Source organism: Balaenoptera physalus (assembly GCF_965194825.1).
Source record: "Balaenoptera physalus genome assembly, chromosome: 11".
Classification (NCBI taxonomy): Eukaryota; Metazoa; Chordata; class Mammalia; order Artiodactyla; family Balaenopteridae; genus Balaenoptera; species Balaenoptera physalus.
The window spans coordinates 69,628,809-69,651,147 of NC_138896.1; the positions used below are offsets into that span (position 1 = coordinate 69,628,809).

The 22,339-nt window shown below is 41.0% G+C and overlaps 1 protein-coding gene across 5 annotated transcripts in view; it reads right to left on the minus strand.

The window, feature by feature from the left end:
* Window positions 1-1,179: 1,179 nt before the first annotated feature.
* LRRC2 (leucine rich repeat containing 2) overlaps window positions 1,180-22,339 on the minus strand; it is a 35,705-nt gene continuing 14,545 nt past the window's right edge. For 4 of the 5 annotated variants that reach the window (XM_082414249.1, XM_082414250.1, XM_082414251.1 and 1 more), the window contains 7 exons: window positions 19,655-19,862; window positions 14,605-14,761; window positions 10,218-10,354; window positions 8,473-8,618; window positions 6,644-6,799; window positions 5,377-5,513; window positions 1,180-3,079 (listed from right to left, as the gene is read on the minus strand). In XM_082414249.1, the coding sequence (XP_082270375.1) occupies window positions 3,030-3,079; window positions 5,377-5,513; window positions 6,644-6,799; window positions 8,473-8,618; window positions 10,218-10,354; window positions 14,605-14,761; window positions 19,655-19,862 (991 nt within the window). In that variant the 3' untranslated portion in view covers window positions 1,180-3,029. Of the gene's footprint in view, window positions 3,080-5,376; window positions 5,514-6,643; window positions 6,800-8,472; window positions 8,619-10,217; window positions 10,355-14,604; window positions 14,762-18,845; window positions 19,125-19,654; window positions 19,863-22,339 lie in introns of those variants that run through there. The other variant, XM_082414253.1, reaches the window with a different exon arrangement.

Genomic DNA, 22,339 nt, shown 5'->3' on the forward strand with positions numbered 1-22,339 from the left:
CATTGCAGGACTATTTACAATAGCCAAGACATGGAAGCAACCTAAATGTCCATTGACAGAGGAATGGATAAAGATGTGGTACATATATACAATGGAATATTACTCAGTCATAAAAAAGAATGAAATAATGCCATTTGCAGCAACATGGATGGACCTAGAGATGATCATACTAAGAGTAGTAAGTCAGACAGAAAGACAAATATCACATGATATCACTCATATGTGGAATCTAATTTTTAAAAATGATACAAATGAACTTATTTACAAAACAGAAACTCACAGATTTCAAAAACAAACTTATGGTTACCAAAGGGGAAATGCTGTGGGAAGGGATAAATTAGGATCTTGAGATTAACATACACACACTATAAAATAGATAACCAACAAGGACCGACCATATAGTACAGGGAACTCTACTCAATATTCTGTAATAACCTATCTGGGTAAAGAATCTGAAAAAGAATGAATATATGTATATGTATAACTGAATCACTTTCCTGTACACCTGAAACTAAAACAACATTGTAAATTGACTATACTCCAATAAAAAAAAAAAGATAACTAAAAGTATCTAAGTTTCCTTCCCACTCATAAAGGGAAAGACAGTAATTGACAGAAAGGGAAAGACAGTAACTGATTTCCGGAGATTACTGCTCACAATCATCATGAGTTACCCTAAACTGGTGTTTGGCAAGCATGCCAAATGGTCATTCTAGAAAGCTAGAGTCAAGAAATCTGGTGTAGGTCTTGCTATTAATTAAAATGCTCTACTCAATGATTTCACCTAAGTGTCTTTGCCCCTTAACTTCCAGCATATGAAAAATGGGTATAATAATAAGCTTTTGGAACCAGAACATTTTTCTCCTAAGAATTATATTTTCTTTCATTCATATTGCTTTAATGTTCATACATATATTCTACTATGCAAATTACTTTTCCAAATTATGAATCAGTCCATAGGCATCATGCAAAATGTTCAAATCTCTATTATTTCCACTAAGATGCTTATTCTACTTTAGAATCTTTCTGCGTTTTTACGTTAATATGAATAAGGTAAATAGTATTTCTACAAGCCTCATATTTAAAAAATATATTTCTTTGGGGATGTTATGTAACATGAAATAATTATATATCAATGTAGTACTTTTTCAGTTATTTTTATGTAACATCGAGATAAGGTTTTTGCACAAAAGACTGGTTTTATTGAAATAAATTTTACATGAGTTATGGACAGTCAATTTATGCGAAAGCCCTCATTTCCTCCCTTTTCAGATATATTTTCCATTTGGCTGTATGTAACATATACTGTAGCATGAAATAAAATTCCAAAATCATTCACGTAGTACAACTAATAAATCTGCATTATATTTGTAAAGTGTTATAAAGAAAAATACAACTGTTTGAGGTTCAGTTAAAGTGATTTCTCATTTTCCTACTCTTTCCATCTCTTAACCTACTTCTCAGAGTTTGTCTTTAAGTTGAAGCAGTACTCTACTGAAGCGTTACTATGTGGCTTTAGACTGTTCTGCCTGCTTTATGTCTGTTGAGGATAAAATATTTAGAGTTATGATTAAACCTATTAAGACAAAATATTGGGTGTCAGTATTAACCCCTCTGGGGGTAGACTGGTTCTTCAGATAAGAAAATGAAAATCACTCTTCATTTCTAGACCAGATTAACTTCTGAAAAACCCAAATGGCTCAACCCTGTTGTACAATATGGTAGCTACATTTGGCTATTTAAATTTAAATGTAATTAAAAATTTAGTTCTTCAGTCACACCAGACACTGTTCAAGAGCTCAAGAAGCACATGCATCTGGTGGTTACTAAATTAGACAGCACAGATGCAGAACACTTCCTTCACTGCATAAAGTTCTACTGGACAGCACTGGGCTAGACCATATAGGAGTCGATTCATATATAAATATATGTGAAGATATGCATTTTTTCCGTCTTAGTCACAAAAGCTACTTGTTTAAACTTAGCTTCAACACATTCACAATCCTGTTTATTTTAGCCCAAGATAATAGAATAAAAATAGATATTTGTACAATTTCTCCAAATCCTACAATGTGATATCAAAGTTCAAAGCCCTGTAACGAATACCTTCTTTGCCAATGTAAACCCAGTCTCCTGAGCTCCCTCTGGACCGCAGCGTCTTGGCCACAGGCAGAGTTCTCCTGTGGTACCTGCAGGGAAGCCTTGCTAGGGACTCCTCATCAGTGTGGACTAGTCATTCCCACTACTTATATGGCCACCTTGGAGGACAGGTCCCTGGAGGCAAGGCCTCTGCTCTGTGCTCTGGCAGGCGCCCCAGGACCCCCAAGGGGCCCACTCAAGGCAGGCTGACCACCCATGCAGGCCACGCAAGGCTTCCCAGGACCAGCCAGGCCCACACTTACTCCACTAGGGCCACCAGCACACCATCTAAGCCCCATGCCTGGACAGACAATCCAGCCCTTCTTTCTGCCTTCAAGGTCCAGATTATACCTAAAGTCTTTCCTAAAAGCCTACACTTGTAAAATATAACTTAAAACATGAAAATAGCCGTTTGTATAAACCCAAGGAAAACTGTCCTCAGTAAAAGAAATAATGCATTAAAACTCTTTCAAAATAACAAAATAAAATAAAGTCTCATCTGACTAGTCCAGTATAAATATTCTTCTCACCATCCCTTTATCTTCAGATTCCTGAAAACAATGCAATCAACTTCAAAATTTGGTCTTTACGTGATAATTTTTTAAAAATAACACATTTTCTAAAATATTAAATGTGCATTATTTGGAAACAAGTGTATGCAAATGAACCTTTAAATATCAATATATAAACCCATTTATCAATTCTCCAGTCCACAGAGAGAGGTACTCACATATTTGAAATTTGAAAATCATCTTTCCTAACAACTATGACCGTGGTTTCTAGACTTTGTCTTTAAGCACAAGCCATTATTCCTCTATGACATGACCCACAACAGGAAGATTTACAGGTCCACAGGTCAGGAAAATTCTGTAGTCTTCTGATGGATGGCATCAAAGCTGAAGGCTGAAAGATACTTTAGTGGTGTAGCTGGGAACAGATTCTGTAACAAAAAGAAAATATATACTCAACCATTCCCCATTTTATTATGAAGTGTAACTATGTCAAAACACAAATTATTGCCACTTCATACTTCAAGTATAGAGATAAATGCATTTATTACCACTAAGTCAACCACTGCAAATGTATAGTCTGGCGTTAGAGATATTTAGATCTAAGAAGAATACATTATTATTAACTCTCATTCTTTTGCAATCTTCCCAACCAACTCACACAGCTACATCAACATCTTGGAAACTGTATGATCCTAAAATAATAAAAGTTGACAAAACAGAAATAGATGGCCAAGGATTTGAGACTGGGGATGCCAGGTGGAAGGGAATACAGTTTACAAGAGAAGTTCGGGCTATTCCTAAATGAAGCACCATCTTATTAATAACCGCTTTATCATTCTTACTCTTCCCACTGGTTACTCCCCACTCTCTCTCTCTCTCTCTCTTCACAGCCAATTTTTGTCAAAGGATGGTATATACCAATGGTTCTCAAGGTGTATTTCTCAGACGCAAGGCATCAGTATCACCTGGGAACTTGTTAGAAATGTACTTTCTCAGGCCCCACCCCAGACCTGATGACTCAAAAACTCTGAGAGTGGGGCCTGCAGCTGATGCTTATGTTCACTGAAGTGTGAGAATCAGCGAGGGGCTTCACTTCCTCATCATTCTTGAATCACATCAGGTTGGACGTCCATGTAGACTCACTAAATCTACTTTTGTTCCTTAGAGTGATGAACTCTCTAACTCAGACGTTAGTCTTATGGGGAAGGAGGAAAAAGAGAGAAGACAACATGATGAAGAAAAAAGAAACAAACTTAAAAAAATTCAAAGCATATGTCCAGCATAGGTAGAACCATTAGGAAATCACCGTTTTCATCGGTCAAAACCAGCTGAATATTGGCAATATCATTTAGTTCAACCTACTATGAATGTGTGAAGGATAGAACTATGATAATTATTTAGAAATAAATGAATGGAATCAAAATCTATCATCACTAAAGTTAACTTTGAAAATCAAATTATTTTATTGCTGGCCACATAGATCGAAAGATTAATACTTATTTTCTCTAATTTGTTCTTGCATTTTTACATAATAGCACTATAATACAATTATGAAGAAATAAAATACAAGGTTTTTCACAAGAGGAAAGTTATATGACCCAAAGATAAATTTTGATAAATAAATGGTTCTGTTATTTCAGTTTCATGTTTAACATAAATTTCTAATTTATTTCATAATATTTCAGCATTCAAGATTAGGGATGGACAAACAGATTAGAGGTAACTGTATAGAAATTTTCTTAATCTAATTGAAAAACTTTTAATTTGCCAATAAATGGTATTTTTCATTAATATCATGAGACAGCTGAGTATCTGAATGTGACTCATCATCTTCGGACACCTACTAAGGAGGGAGGAATAAGCTCACATGCATGTTTTCTGAGCGTGACTGATGGAACCTGCCCCCAGGTGCTTGTCTTCAAAGTTTTGCGGGCCAGGGCTACCTCCTCCCTAAACCCACAGGCGTGACATCTTTCTTTCAGGTCTGTACCCAGCTTATCAGAAAAAGAGACCTGAAAAATTAAGGGGTAACTTGCAGGCATCCACACCCAGAAAAGAGGTGGGGATTAGAAGAACAAAGGCTGATTTATGCCTTTTCCTGTGTCTAGATGTGACAGAAGGAAGGGATTCTAAGGCTTCTGAAACACTTCAGAAATAGCCACTGGGGAAAACACTTCTGCCCTTTCCTGAGGTACTGTGACCGCCCTGTTTCTCTGTATCTTCACCACCCTATGGGAAACCAAAACTAAATGCATCTACTTACTAATCTGCCATCTTGTTTTTTCCTTTTGTGATTTTTACATAGGTGTACCTTGATTTATACGAGATGACTTTTTTTAAAGTTGAATTTAAATGGGTTTTGACACGGAATCTTTTCCCATTAACTAGAATACTGTTTTATTAATATCATTTCATTGAAAAGCCATGTAAAGTTAGTAACACAATCTTCACATTTTAAGTGCTTGTTTCCCAGCCTCTCTGTCACATGGTTGTAGATGTATTAAGCATGCTAATGCACTAGGAAATTTTCATTATTTAAGGAAAGGCAATGTATCTTTTTTTTTTTGGTAAGTAGAAAAATAATTTACAAATTATTTTTATTTATTGGTTATTGCCCCTAACCAATTAACTTTTTGTCAGTTTGACTTATAGCAATAAATGTGTTGCATGAGTGAATGGAATACTATACACTCATTTTAAATAATTTTGAATATAAGTAACCTACCTCTTTCTTTAAGATCTTCAATATAGGCTTTCATAAATTCTTTATCAAAATGTTGGCGATCTTGTTCACTTTCCATCGTTTCATTACCATCTTGACACTGGGTATTCTCAATAGGATTGTCCATAAGACTTACAAATCTATTCAAGAGAGTATGGAAAATATCACATTTTCACCTATGTATTTGTATTGTGCAAAAATCCTCTCAGAAGAAGTTAACCTTTGTGGCATTAAATCCTAAGTTCTCACTTCTTCTTAGAAGTCACAGCTAACCACATAATATGTGTCACCGGTGGAATTCTACTGTGCAATAATCCAACAGGATTATGGAGTCAGTTTACAGCAGAGACTGTACAGAGGCTTGATGGGGAAATGACAGTTACTTAGCCACAGACAGAGGACAGCGGGCAGGAAGCCATGAGGTGAACAATAACATTTATTTTCCCTGTCATATATGATGTCTTACTATGTTTGTTTGATATTACTCCCAATTAGTGACATCAAACTCTAAAATGATGTGGCTCCATTGAAAAGGACTCATAAAATCCCCACCAAGGAGATATTTAAAAGATGGACTACTGCAGCAACAAAAGAAGCTAAAGGAGACATTCCAAAATGGCATTTGATCTAATTTCTTCACAATTTTGAAAGATTCAACAGCCACTGACCCATCCAGGCCAGCGGTGATGGGAGTGCTGAGTATCCGACCAGGGAGCCCTGGTGCCTTCAACCAGCAGGTAGCATTTGTCCAGAAATCCTCTGAGCTCTACCTCCCCATGCCATTGGCCAAAAACTTCAAAATCCTGTAAGAAGGCACCAGAACTTCTTTTTTTTCTTTTTTTTTTTTAATTTTTATTTATTTATTTATTTATTTATGGCTGTGTTGGGTCTTCGTTTCTGTGCGAGGGCTTTCTCTAGTTGCGGCAAGTGGGGGCCACTCTTCATCGCGGTGCGCAGGCCTCTCACTATCGCGGCCTCTCTTGTTGCGGAGCACAGGCTCCAGACGCGCAGGCTCAGTAGTTGTGGCTCACAGGCCCAGCTGCTCCGCGGCACGTGGGATCTTCCCAGACCAGGGCTCGAACCCGTGTCCCCTGCATTGGCAGGCAGATTCTCAACCACTGCGCCACCAGGGAAGCCCCACCAGAACTTCTTGTTCTCAGAGTACGAGAACCATCTAATCTGGTTCCTGACATGGGCACCCAGGCTCCAGGTGCTTCTTGCTCTTCCCTTGTGTCTGAATGGGTCTCTACTGGGCTCTCTGTCTACTCACTTTAAAGGTGTGGATGAGTCACAAAGGGCTGTCGGGAGCTCCACCAAGTGGTCCCCGCTGACGACTAACAAGGTGAGCTTCTTTAAGTTAAGCAAGGCAAAGGGAAGATAGGTCAGCTTGTTCTTATACAGGAGCAAGGTCTGCAGTTCTTGTAGCCTAAGAAGATGTAAAAGGGATTAGAACACAAGGACTTAGCCTCATAGCAAGAAAACCAAAGTGAATTATAAATAAATTCTAGTAGGAAATCCCTAGTGAGTTTATTTTTTTTAAGTGACTCATAAGAATAAACTGACTTTACAATTTAAATAAATAAAGTCATGCCAGGTGACATGATTTGGGTTTCTTTTTTAAGTTTTTACTGACTTGATTGACAGTTGAAGGCAGAGATACAGCAGCAGGATAAGCAAATTACACAATATACAGTAGGTCAAGATGGAATTTTAAAAATCAATATATTCAAGTGTCTACTGCATTCCCAAGGGTTAACAGGTCATGGGAAAGAAATCATATTAGAGTTGGAGTGAGAATAAACAAATTTTGGCAACATATTTCGTTTTGTATGTCTTGAAAACACAGTTACTCTTCTCTCCTCATATTTTAACTTTAAAACAGGGATAAACCTGCAGAGTGAAAAGGAAATGAGAAAAATATGCTCCAAATATGTTTTACTCTGTTTTCCATTTTGCTCTAACTCAGTGCCTCCCTCTCTAGTTTTTTCTTTCATTCATTTGCAAAATTTTGACTGATCCCACAAAATATTTCACAAAGTTCCCCTTGTGTTTCAAACTAAAACAATTCCCACTTAGCCTCATAAACCAGGAAGCATCCATACACATCATATGTACCAGGAGTAAAGAAAGGTCATATGAGACGGCATTCGGGACCAAGCCATTTTCGGTTTCTATGTCCCAATAGCTTACTTATGCTACTTTATAACGAAGACTGTGGATTCCAGGAGGCCAGAGAGTTTGTTTCATTTACCACCTTGAACCCAGCCCACTCTCTGGGCCTGCCTAGTAATATTGGCAGAATGAATGAATGAAGGAATCTTACATGATTTAGTATAATAGTTACTTTTGAAACAAGAAATAGCTGTAAGGATATAATTTGAAGACATTACTAAGCATATCAATCAAAGCAGTAAATGAAACTTATAAAAATTATCCTGATATCCCAAACAGAATAATATGTTTTGATTCTGTACATAATAAATTTACTTTTCTACTTCTGGGGAGGAAAGGAAAGTTAATGGTTCCATTCTATTGAGAACTAAAGTAAATTAAAGATGTGTTCAAACTATATATATACATATATATATATATATATATATATATATATATGCACATACGTATACACACACACATATACATGTGTGCCTGTGTGTGTGTGTGTGTGTGTGTGTGTGTATATATATATTATATATATATATATATATATATATATATGTATATGTATATACAGTTGACCCTTGAACAACACAGGTCTGAACTGTGCGGGTCCACTCATATGCAGATATGTTTCAGTAGTAAACATTACAGTACTGCATGGGTCCATGGTTGGTTGAATTCACAGATGCAGAGGAACCCCAAGTACGGAGGCTGACTAGAAATTACATGCAGGTTAACCACCTCGTTGTTCAAGGGTCAACTGTACATGTATATGTATGGTGCAGACTGGGAATTGTCTTATTCTATAAAGAATCAAACTGATTTCCTGGAAATAAGAAACTCTGGAAAATCAGTTGATCTCAGAGAACATTCACGTGTTATGCATGTTTAAAATGTTAGTGACTAATTCATATACCTCACCTTCAGAATGCAAGTAGCTACCTGTCTATGTCTTGTGGCAGGTCATTCAGGTTATTGTTGCTTATATCCAACCACTGCAAATTAGACATCCGCAGGACACAGATCGGGACACTGGAAAACTTGTTTGCTGAGATATCTATGAATGAAACTTGCTTCAAATTACTTAACTAGGAAGGAATAACAAAATATTCTAATTACTTTTTAAGAGTGGGAATTAAGTTCAACTAATAATTTTGAGACTGATGTCTCTTCCCAAAGGCATTTCTATGAACATATACAAACCAGATCAATATAGTATGTATGTTGAGCATCTACTAGGTGTCATTCACTGTGCTACACGCTGGGGGTGCTAGGATGAAAAGCACACAGTGGCTGCCCTTGAGGAGTTTATACTTTCATAAACAAGCAATGAAATTTTATGTAGTAAGAACTAGTGTGAAGTTTCCAATTTGCAATGTTCAGTAACACAAAGAAAGAAGTGGTTAATCTGCCCAGCATCACAGTGAGGTGAGGGTCAGGGGTCAGGAAAGATTTCACAGAGAATGGAGTACTTGAATTGGGTCCTGAGGTTCCCTGACAGAAGGAAATGTAGGGGAGGAAACTCCAGGTGGGGAACAGCATGTGCAAAGTCAGAGAAGACAGAAAGTGCAAGCCTCAAAGAGTAGGATGACCTGGGGAAGACTGTCTTAATGGGTTTTGGCAAATCTTCAGAAGACTCACATGTGAACCTTTAAAGTGATGTGGCAAATGATCAGAAATCTCCCCTGTTACTCTGAAGGGCGTGCCCAACAGGACTTACTCACGGAGTGGACATGGGGCATGGGAGCAAGAGAGGTCAAAGGTGAGTTGGCTTGCTTCCAGCCTGCACATCTGAGAGAGGACTGGGCCTCTCTCTCAGATGGGGAGGACTGGGGAACGAGCAGCTTGTGTGGGGAATCCTGAGCCCTGGCTGTGCACCCTCACCGGGACCACTGCCCAGCATTTCCTGGGTGACATGGGTGCTAAGAGCGGAAGTGGCCTCTTCCTCCCACCCGGAAGTTTTCAGGAAGGGAGAAGAATACGCCTTCTAGGACTAGATAGAATCAGTGGCCATGGCCTTGTCAGAGCCTCACCAGCGATACTATTTTTAGCCTATTCACTACCAGCAGAATTTGTGAGATCCCTCTCTCTCTCTTCAAGCACAAGAACCTTGTTGAGTTTTATCTGGCAATAAAAACTGTTCACTTTCATATGTTCTGTTTTATCAGAAAAATAATTTAAAATCATTTCCCCAATGAATACAGACAAAAAGAAACTAATGGATACTTTTAAATTAATGGACTTCTCAAATCCTATCTGTAGAACTGCTTTAGTTATCTATAAGTTTTGTTACGAGTAATATACATTTTTAAATTTTATCCCCTTTATTTATTTCCAACTGTTTTCAATTTATTCCTCCATTATGGATAAATAAATCGGGATCTGCATTACAGACACCAGGCATCATATATTAAATAGGCATTAAATAAAAATATATTGCATGAAAAAAGGATTTTTTGCCTAGTTTTCCTTTGATAGCTTTTTTGAACTTAAATTCAGGTTGTGGCCGAGTGTAAGAACATTTTTAAAGACTTGATAATAGCTGGTTTAGGGTGATTAAAATGTCTGGAAAAGTGATATAAATAAAAATGAATTTCATCTTTTAAAATTCTTCCCCATGTTACAGACCATTCCATGTCATAAACCAAATAAAAGTAAATCATAGTACAAACATGTTTCTTTCTTACTTCAAAGGGGAGCTCAGTTAATTCTAGATTTCCAAAACAATCCAGTTTCTCTAGATTTTCACAGTCTCCCAGTTCTGGAGGAATGCTCTTCAGACGGTTGAAACGTACATTGAGTTCCTTCAGGTTCTTCAAACGACCTGTCATCAGAAAAAGAAAACATGCATGGTGTAGGTCCATTAAGGTCTTTTAAGGACAAAAAGCAAAACGAAGATGTAAAACATTTGTATAAATGATGGTGGGAAAGGCATTAAACATAATTCTGTGTTTGTTTTTTAAGCACTCTGATTGAATGTCTGCTCATCTTTTATCCTGAGCATTTTGGTCCTTGATCAGAGCATTTTTTGCTTATTCTTTATCTGTTTAACCCTTTGTGAAACTACAGGCTAGGTGAGTGTGGGGGATTTGTTCCCTATGTAGACTGGGTCAGGGCCCAGCACCCACAGAGCGCAAACCCCTTTGAAATCACATGATGAATGAAGTAACAGGCAATGGCTTTGAAATGGTCCAGTTCCTAGGAAGCACAGTGACCAGCTATGGCCTCTCGGTGGACTCTAATGGGAAGTGAGCTAGGTACTGAAATACACACAAAGCTCTATGTACGTGCTAAATGACTCAAACAAGGAGTCATTGTTTATAGGCTGCATGTAATTCATTTATCTTTGGCTTCAGATTTGCATTTACTAATTATGATGTATCGTGCTTCCTAAAGAATATGCTTTAAAAAAGCCTAAGTCCATTTCACAGGCAGGAAGTGAACACACTAAGAATATCAGGCAATAACTGGATTGATGGAGAAACATTGAATCCCAATTCTGTCTTGATTGAATAAATACATGACCAATTCCAAACCAGAAACTAGCACAAGAGTAATATTTAATATTCCAAAAACCATGTCATGCGTGTTCTAAGGCATTGAATACCTTAACATTCTTAACCTAATTTTAAAAATTAGAAAACCAAAATTATTGTTTCCTTTTGCAGAGCAGGCACTCAAAATAACAAATTTCCTGTTATTTTATAAATGAGAAAGGGAAACATACAAAGACAGTATGTTGGAGGCGGGGCCACTTCTGAGTCAACTTTGGTGGTCTCACTGTTAGAAGATAATGGTGATGCTGTGGAAATCAGTGGCCCCTGTAACTCACCCACCTGGTATACACTGCAACCTCACAGTCAGCTATTGGTGTCAAGATAGCAGGATGGATATGGGGGCTAATAAAAAATAAGGAAAGACTGCTTTTCTGGGGAGGACTGGAGAGCATGTGATCAGACTAGTGATCGCCACAGCCCCAGCTTCTGTAAGGCAGTGTATTGTACAATCCTTCTTAAAATAAGGAAAGTAGAAGATTGGCATAGATGGTGTGAATGTTCTAAGCTGTCTAGTTTCCAGACACAGGAGAGTAAACTTATCTATGAAAGAGTTACCTGATCTGGTTGATGGAGGCATTTGCATTAGGGACACATTTATACCAACTGTACATGCATTTGTTTATCATGAGGGGATGCAAAGAGAAGATGAGGTAACTGGAGAGAAAGCTGTATATGAGCTCCTTCTAGCTAGCTCAAAGAAAAAGCAACTTTCCTAGCTCAAAGGAAAAGCAATAGCTTTAGAAAGTCTGTCTCAAATATAACATTTTAATAATGTATAGACACTAAGAAATTATATATGTTTGCATTCAAATTGTTGTTCTCCATGCCACTTATTTCCACAATGCCTGATCTCATTATAGAAACACTACTTTTTCTTTCTCAACATCCTGGTAAGAACTTGGCATTATTCATCTGAGATGGGCTCAATTGTCTTCATCAGACATGGTGAACAGCATTATCTTCAAGCACCATGAGCTTGAGGTTCTGGAAAAAACAGTTTTTCGGTGTGACAAGGGTCCCACGTCACAAAAACTAAAATAAAACTTTTAAGGCACTGCTATGGTCTGAGAATTCGTATGTTGAAATCCTAATGCCCAAAGGTGATGTTGTTAGTAGGTGGGGTCTCTGGGAGGTAATCAGGTTTGGATAAAGTCATGAGGGTGGAGTCCCCACGATGGGATTCATGCTCTTGTAGAAAGATCCCACAGAGCTCCCTGGCCCCTTCCACCATGTGAGGATTCACCGAGAAGTCTGCAACCCAGAAAAAGGCCCTCAGCCCACCATGCTGGCACCCTGATCTCGGACTCCAGAACTGCGAGCAATAAATTTATTTTGTTTATGAACCACCCAGTCTGTGGTATTTTTTTTATAGCAGACTGATCAGACTAAGACAGGTGTCATAGCTCCAGCACGTTATATTTCTAAATAGCTAATGAGTCCATCCCTTCCTAGAATGTTCCAGGATCTTTTCCAACTGAAATGAAATCTCCCTACTTATAGCCCATTCTCCCAGGGCCCTCAGACCTAATTTCCAGTGAGGGGAATATAACCCAACTGAGGCACAATTTGTTGTCCAGAGGCTTCTTGTTTCTAGAGCCCAAGGAATACCTTAAGGAATTTACATACTTTAAGTTATTTGAGTAAACATTATTAAATGATTTCAATAATTAGCTATTTTAAACCCATTTAATGATACTTTCTCAGGAGTTCCACAAAGGAGTTAAGAGGACCACCCACTGCCATGCTTAATTCCTTGATGTCAAATGTCAGAAATAATTGTCCTGATAATGAGAAAAAGAACACCCCATTTGGTGACCACTTTCCCCGCACCCCCTCTGCTCAGCCAATGCTCAGTAGTTCTCTAAGACAGCACTGTAGGAGATCCAACTCTACCTCCTTTACAAAATACAGCCATTCAACAGAAAAGAGCTCAAAACTCTTCATTCCCATGGTCCTCTTTCTTGACTATGTCATCCTGTAGCTGAGTTTTTTTTAAAGTATTTGCCCAAGTTACTCAAAGTCAGACTAGAATCGTACCTTCAGAATCTCAGACCTAGTATCCAATTACTTAGTTTAAATTTAAAATATTTGAAGAACAAGTTAAATAAATCATGCCATAATCATCACTTAGCCATCACTTAGGGAGAATGACGAAAGTTTGGATATTCTAATATTGAAAAATAACATTTATGTAAAGACAACAATAGAGTGGTGGTGGGATGAATTGGGAGATTGGGATTGACATACATACACTCATATGTATAAAATAGATAACTAATAAGAATCTGCTGTATAAATAAATAAATTAAGTAAAATTTTTTAAAAAACTTAAGAAATAGACAATGATGATGATGATGATGATGATGGAGGTGGCTAGCAAATGTTGTGGGTTTACCTGTTCTAAATGCTTTCTTTGTATTAACTATTTAATCCTTACAATAACTTTGTGAAGTAGGTACGATTATTATCCCCATTTTACAGATAGGGAGACTGAAAACCAGTGAGTGACCTGCCTAAGGTGACCTGCCAGTAAGTGAAAGACCCAGGCAGCCTGACCCTAGAGTCCACCCCCACCTTCATGGTATGATAAGGGGAAACAAGGCTTAGGCTGAAGAACATGCTGTAAGCCCTCGTATGTAAATATGTTTAGCGTGCATATATTTTAGCATATGTGTATATAAATATTTTTAACATGCATATATATTTTAACACATATTTATAAATAGATATGGCTACAATGTAGATATCTAGAAGAACATGGGTTGTGTGTACAATTTTGATACCCAGGAAACCGTTAACAGTCCTTACTGAGAGAGTTGACTTTACATTTTATTCCTTTCTAGAATGTTTAATTATTTTGCCCTGCTCATGACTGTGGTTTATGGGGATGATATGTCTCCAAGAAGACTTGAGTGTCTTAGAAGAATCATAACAACTATATGCCCAGCACAACTATGTGCCTCACACACAAGACAAAGAGAAACAGTGATGATGATCGCTGTGGACTTCACTTACGGTAAAGCAAGTGAACAACAAAATGATTGAAAATAATAGAACCTTGATCAAATTAATACAATAAGCTAAACTAAACTTATCAATGGACTAATATGTGGAAACAATATACTGTTATATTATGTTTACAATAAATATATTATTGCATGTTTATTTCTAAAACTAATATGTGGGAACAATATACTGTGTCTCATGTTTACAATAAATATATTATTGCATGTTTGCATTTCTAAAACTAAAAGGAAGAAAAAACAAAAAGTTTCTAAACACAGCATTGCTCACTCATGAGACTTGTTTCTGAGAAACTGGCAGATGTCAGTACTGCTGAGTTACATAGGTGAGACCCTGGCATCAACATCCAGAGGGGACGCCTCGAACCAGCAGCTCTGGGAACACCCAAAATAGCCCGGCCCAGCAACTTCCTGGGGCAGCAGGAGGAGGAAGAGTTCTCAGTATTGCCTGCTTCCCAGACAAGGGGCCTGAAGGCTCCAGCTAAGCAACATACCAATTTCAGCTGGAAGACAGGAGATTTGGTTTTTTGGCAGATCCAGAATCCTCATGGCTTGAAACAGCTCGATATACTTAGGAATGATCTGAATCAGGGTATTGCTTATGTGCCATTCTTTCAGGTGCGTCTGCTCCTTCAAGGAATCTGGGAGCTCCTGGAATAGAATGGATCCCATCGATCAGAACTAGCTCCTCCGTATGTCGCAGTTCAGAGGCAGGGCACACAAAGCCAAGGAAAATGTGCATTTATTTCTAAAACAAGAGGGGAGAGAGCATGGGTGAGAGCTTAACTGCCAGCTCTATAGCCATTCCAAAAAGAAAGCAAGATGCTGCCAATGTCATTAATTTCATACTAGCAGATTAGCCAAATTTCAAAAGGCCCATGAATTCATGATTCTATTAAAGTCAAATGCCGAGTGAATACTGACAACCAGGCTCCCACCCAAAGCCACACATGTATTATTTATTTACAACATATGGATTTAACATTTTCTAAAAATAAAATCTGGCCACGTCTTAGATTTTAAAATGTGTGCTGCATTTCCCTTCCTCTGTACTAACTGCTTTTTTTTTTTCAGCAGACATCTTTTTTTTAATTGAAGTATAGCTAATCTACAATGTTGTGTTAGTTTCAGGTGTATGGCAAAGTGATTCAGTTATACATATATACACAAAAGAATATATATATTCTTTTTCATATTCCTTTCCATTATAGTTTATTATAAGATATTTAATGTAGTTCCCTGTGCTATACAGTAGGACCTTGTTGTTTATCTATTTTATTTATAGTAGTTTGTATCCAGCAGACATCTTTTGAGCCGTGTTATGTCCAGGCAGACATTATGTTTGGCACTAGAGATACAAGAAGGAATCAGGCAGCTCTGAAACTAATCGCTTTTTAAAATATTTGATCAACACCTAACACTTGCTATGCCAAATTTCTAAATGTTTTTATGAGTCTTTAACAGGGAAAGAGCCCAGAAGGACAGTGTGGAGACCTGGATGCCGAGCCATGTTCTAGGGGCACCCCCTCCCTGGGCCCTCACTTCTGAAGGGACAGAGAGGGACTCGGCCGTATCCAGGGCCTCCCCTGGATCTAGTGTTCTGGGATAAAATTGTAGAGGTGTTGAGAAGTGCTTAAGGCTTTAGAGGGGGCTATTTGTCCAGCTGAAGAAATTCAGTTCACAGGATTACGAGCCCCCACTGCACTGAGGTGTACTGAGCACTGAGGGACACGCAAGTCCCCTGACCTCATGGAGCTGACCACAGCACATCATCAGCAAAGCGGGGCAGGAATGTACAGGGGAGAAGTCGGGTGGGGTGGAGGTAGCAGTCAGAAGGTCCACAGTGACCCTTGCTCGGTACCTGGTGCTTGTAATGGGCTTTAGCATCATTGCTATTGGATATGTAGATTAAGCTTTTAACTTGCAAAAGTACTTTCACCTTAAATATGCTTTCATGTAACAGTACCATAAGATAGGCAGAGTGGGCATGATTAAGGCCCACTTAAAAGAGGGACACTGAAACCCAAAGGCATTTAAATGGGTCACTTAGAGTAAGGACAGGCTACATAGTTTCAGGAACTAGTACAAAATGAAAATGCAGGCCCCTTCTAAAAATTAAGAATTTCAAGATGGTGACAGCAGAGCATTAAATCAAGCACAGGGCCCCTCCCAGCATAGGGCCCTGCGTGACTGCCCCCAGCACCCAGGCCTGGCAAACCCATCTCGGCACCTCCTGGTCCTGATCTGAATGCAACCCACACCAGATCAGATGGTTTCCTCTTGCCGCTGAGACAAGATGACGAGCTGGGGCATCAGGGAGCTGACCCTAGGTAATAAAAACACTCTCTCTTTTGAAGCTTCAATTATCAAGTGTCTCATAAATAACTTCTCTCATATTCCTCTTCCAATAATGGCATACTTGGAAAGGCTATTATGCCTTCTAAAATTATATCCATAACTATTTTTAATAACATGGGAAAATCTTAAGATAGCGTGTTAAATAAAAATAAAAGGAACAGGGTAAAGATGGCAGATTGAACACAACACATACACTTTTGCTCCTCTCTAAAATTCCATGAAAGATGACAGTAAAGGAATTATTTTTTGAAGATATAAACCTTACAGAGGGCAAAGAGAAAGAGAAGGGAGGCAGCAGCAGGAAAATGTTGGTAGCTGGAAAACTGGAAGATGGTAACCCATCTCCCTTGATCTGCTCAATCTTAGACCAGCAGCAGCAGGAACAATGAGACACAACCTGAACTTCTCACCAGAGGCCCCCGAGGCTCAGGAAGTGGAAGAGCTGGGCATGTCTGGAGGTGAGAGTGGAAGGCAGGGCTAAAAGAAGGAGGTCAAGTTCAAAGTCTAGGACCAGATCTCTGCCCCCACCCATCATGTCACAGAACTACTGCCCCTGTAGAAGACTGAGGCTTATCCACTGGAGGGATTAAACAGAGTGTCTGGATTGGGGACCATCAGGTACATCTAGGGAGGGAGGCAGCAACCACAGGATGAGTGATGGATGCTGAGACTTCCCCACCCAGCCCTCCTCTCTGTCCAGAGCACTGGCTGCCGGGCCTCTCCCTGCCTGCAGGATGTGAGAGGATCCTCTCTGTGGGCACCCACCAGCTGCAGACAAATCATAAATATGCACTCCTGGGGCGGGGGGTGGGGGGAACGTGCTGGAGACATGGGGCTCTATAGCAACGCCCTCCAAAAACGAAGCCCTTACCTGACACACACTTGGAGCTTCCAGTTTCTCAGTGCTCCCGACACCCCGTGTCTCCAGACCTCCCAGAGAGCCCCAACATGCCAGACCAACACAAACACCCCAGAAGAAAAAGGAGACTCTGAAAGATGGAAACTTCCTCCAAAAAAAGCTATCAATCCCAAGATAAGTAAGAACAGCCCCCATGAAATGAAAACAGGACAAAATTTTTAAAGGAAAATTTAAGACTCATCCATAAAAGTAGAAATGTAAAGCCACATTACAGGACTCATTCATTCACAAAACAAACAGACAGCTCTTGGAAATTAAAAACTTGACAGTAGAAGTGAAATTTTCTATTGAAAAGTTGTTCAGTAAAATTAGAGAAATCTCCCTGAAAGAGCAGAGCCCACGGCCTGGGGGCTTCCAGCTCACAAAGAATGCTTGACTCCCAACACCTCCATCCTAATCGGGTACCCAAGTCATAGGTCACAGCCCCACAGCCGCTCCAGGGAACCCCAGGGGAGCTCTCCCCACTCAGTTCCCAAGGCCCCAGAAGCTCCACCGCCCTGTCCACCTCTTGCTGACCTCCTGCAGGGGCCAGACCTGCTGCCTGGTGCGATGTTAGAGGCCAGAACTCCCTCGCTGCCGTGAGCACTCTAAGACAGCGAACATCCTTTAATGGAGCTTGTCACTCCTTAAGTAGAGGCAAGACTGAAACACAAATCTCTCTGGGGAAGGAAAACAGCAACTGAAATTCATACTAATGAATGCCTGAGGCCCCAGAGTCTTGCCTTCGGTGGGTACCCATGAGGATAGGGTACCAGCTCAGGGAACCGAATGCAGGGGACAAGAAGGCTGTAAGTAATGAAGCCAACATCCACATAGTTCACCCTGGGGTCTCCCTAGCCTGCTGACTCATAACCCTCTTCCTATCCCCCCGACCACACTAGGCACTGACTAAATGCCCTTTAAAGTGGTTTTCCAAAGGTGCTGTGAGCCGAGAGAACTCAACAGGTTCCCCAAGCGGGCTGGGATCGTGTTTGACCATGGCACACGAGAATGATTTACCAGTGGTATTTAATTAGAAATCCAGATAGGCCCTCTCTCTTGCCCCAGAAAAGGCAGTATCCATGTATCCACTGATCTCAATGATGCGGATGCAGGAGAAAGACCACCAAAGAGGTTTCAGTCACAGTCTCTCCCAGTTTTATAGGGCTGTGTCGCTAACAAGACAGTGTCACAGAATATCCGCTCGTTTAATCCTCACAACAGCCCTCAGAGGGGGTCAAGGCAAGCATTAGCACCACTGAACAGAGAAGGGGATAAAATGTATACAAATGGAGCAAACAGCCTCAGGTCACACGGCCAATAAAGGGCCACCCAAATTATATGGTCTCCCAGTCCAGAGTCCTTTCAGCCACAAAATGGTGGGATAAAAAGAGATGGAGGGCAGGTCCCAGACAACTCTGTCCCACTGAACGGAAGATAGCCCGAGCTCATTTGTGCCGCCACTCAGCGCACACATACCATGTGCTGCTTCAACCAAGAAACATCAGAGCACAGGCAGCCCTGAGATGCCTCTCCAAGCCAGCAGCAACGTGGGGGAGTGGCAGCACGAAGTACCTGTACACACCTGAGGAAAGAAAGAGGGGACATCTTTGTCCTGGCCTCAGAAACTGAGAGGAAAATTGGCTAAAGGGTCTGCGAAATTCCTTCGCGGCTCTACACTCTGTGACAAGTCAGCAAAGTCACCGCCCACGGAGGGGTGTTAGGCAAAGTCAAGCGCTCAGAGCATTTAAAAAAAAAAAAAAAAAAAAAGGCAAGGAGTTATTTTTAATGGGCGGGGAGGGGTGGCGAGGAGGCGGCAGAATCGAGCGGTTTCTTTTTTGTTTTTTTGTTTTGTTTTTTGGCTGCACCCCGCCGCTTGGCGGAATCTTAGCTCCCCAACCAGGGATTGAACCCGCGTCCTCGGCAATGCAAGCGCGGAGTCCCAACCCCTGGACGGCCAGGGAATTCCCAGAATCAAGCATTGTAAAGGCTGTGCCATCCTGAGGAGCCGCTGGGGTCCCAGTCCCTCGCAGCGTCGTCGTAAAGATCCAAAGGGATCCCGCTGCTCTTTTCAAGACTGCACAGTCTTTCACCGCGGAAAAGACGCGAGAACCCGGTTCAGAGCCGGCAATGGCTCCTCCGCATGAAGGGGGAAGCTCTCTAAAGACAACAGCAACAGCGCGCACTGGGCCAGGGTCAACGGCCTGAGCTCAGCCTAAAAGCAGACGTCGGCCGCAGCGCTGCAAAGAGCCTCGGCGTGCTGTAGGGACCGAAACGCATGGACTCACCTTCCAGTGTTCCCCCGTAAGTTCAAACACAAACTCACTGCTCCGTTTGTCTCTCTCCTTGGAAACTGCACTCTGCTTTGCGAGGGAGTTCCTTTCAATCTTGTCCAGAAGCCTCACGCTGGTGTCTATGAAGCCATTCTTGCAGTACACAGCCTGGGGGATGCCCTGCCTTCTGCACTCGGCCACGAAGCTCCACTCCTCCTTTATCCTAAAACGGGCAGCAGAGGTCTCGGTTATCTCCTGGGGAATCGCCATCACCTGCCTGGAGAAGTCAGGCGGGCCACCTGGGCGCAAGCGCAGTCCTTCTCATCACCTGCAGTTTCCCAGCAGGAGACAAGCCCTCCCCTCCACTTCCGCCCCCTCTCCCGCCCCTCCTTTCTTGTTTCCTCTGCTGTGGTGGATATGGGGTGCGGGGGAATCTTAAACCTTCAGAGTTGTAAAGTATTAGCAAATCTGACTTTAAAAGTAGAGGAGGTGAGTTAACATGGCTAAAATATCTACCAAAATTACCTATGCCTTTGATTAATTACAATATCCCTTGATATTATGAGGTGACACCCAAATTTTTTAAAAATGCAAGGCCACAGGAATCTGATGATCTTTCAGGAGCATATGGATAGAAATATACAGGCAGCCCCAGTTTACAAAATTCGACTTTAGAAGGTCATCCATCACCCACCTTGGGAAACTTCACTCCTGCAGATGAACCTGTTATTCATAAGCTCCAGTTCCAATCTGACACTGGAGCTGGCCCAGGACTCCTCAGCCTCCCCATCACTCCCAGCACCTTCTTGTTGCTACTTCTCTGACACATTATTTTATAGTTGTCTTATCCCCCCAGCTTGGTCATAAGCTCCATCATGATGGACCACGTCTTGCTGCCCTCCAGATGCTCACTCAGTCATTAGAACAGTGTTTTGCACCTGGGGGCCTTTCTCCATGTAGAGATTTGATATCTGCTTGGAGACTTTAACAGGTTAACATTCTATGTGGTACAAAAACAAGGTTTGTTGTGGTTTTCCTTCAAATCTATCACACAGAGACATTGTCTCAAAATAAGGTAGCCTGCCTTGGATAGGAACTTGGTGCATTCCACACTCAGGAAGGCATCTGGGCCCTAGTCAGCCCAACTCAGGGACTTGGTGACAGGCAGGATCCCAGGCTTCTAAAAGAGGGCTCTTTTAGAAACAGGCTGCAGATGCTGCCCTGGTCTCTACAGGGCCTGAAGCAATACAAATGCTGAATAAAACAAAACAAAACAAAACAAAAAACCCTGTAGTAGAGGGTCAGTCCTAGTACGGAAACTCTCAGGTGGTACCTGAAGGAAAAGTGCACTAGAATCACAGTGGCTCTGTTGTCTCAGGAAAGCCCAGGAGCCAAGTGGTCAGGACGGGCAGGAACAGAGGAAAGAGTCTGCGGCAGAAACATCTTTGAGGACTGGGCATGTGGAAAGTCCTGGCCTGGACTACCAGGCACTGTCAATTGTAAGAAGAAATGTAAGGCTGAAAAAAGCAAGAGACTGGTGGATATCCTTTTTCTGGAATACTGGAGACTTGGTGGATTTTATCTGATCCTATAGGGGTATGCACCTTTGTCGTTGACTAAGCTATTTTACAACTCGGCAGAGATTGAAGTTAACTTGTAGAAAATTGATAGCAATACAAATCATTCTTGTCTACAGACATTCTTGTCTCTTGGTGTTAAATACATCTATATGCTGATGACGTGCAATTATATATCTCCAGCCAAGACGTTCTCAATGAATCCAGCCTCCTTGCCTCCCAGCATCTCCACCTGAATATCTAAAAGGCATCCCCCAAATTTACATGTTCCAACCCAAACTCCTGATCTTCACCTGCAAAACTTGCTTCTTCCTCCATCTTAGAAAAAGCCTGCCAGTTGCTCTGGTCAAAAAGCTCAGGGTCATCTTTGACTCTGTGCTTTCTTTCATATCTCACATCAAATCCATCAACAAATAGGGTCATTTCTACCAGAATCTGACCATTTCTCACCACCTTCACTGCTCCCATCCTGGTCCAAGTCACCAGCATCTTCATGTAGGCACCACTCTTGCCTCCCTACAGTCTAAACTCATCCAGCATTTTAAGTGAGCTTGTGACAGTGTCAGTCACACCATGTCATGCCTCTGCCCATACTTCTCATTGGTTTCTCATTTCACCCAATAAAAGCAAATGTCTCACTATGGCCTACAAGGTCCTGAGGATCTGTGCACTCCCCCTTGCCTGTCTGACCTCATCCACTACTGCACCCTCACTTACTTTTTCTGGCCCAGTCACTCTAGCCTCCTGGTTCTTCCCTGAACCACCCAGGCAAACCCTTGCCTCAGGGTATTTGCACTTGCTGTTCCGTCTACCTGGAGTTCTTGATCCCAGATTTCTGCAGGGCTGGTTCCCCAGGACTACGTGCAAATGTTTCCCCCTTAATCAGACTTTTTGCTCTTCAGAAACCACTTCAGGTATCAGTGGAGTTTCGTGCTTGCCATTCATCTAGGAGAACAGGAGCACTTGAAAAAAACTATCTTGCTGATGGCACTGGCTAGCACAGCTACTACCCTACCCAGGTCCTAGTCACAGGTTGCTGAGCTGGGGAAAAGCACTGGGTAATCAACTACCTGGGGCTTCAGGATCTACATATGAAGTCTATAAATAATGTAATAAAACAGAT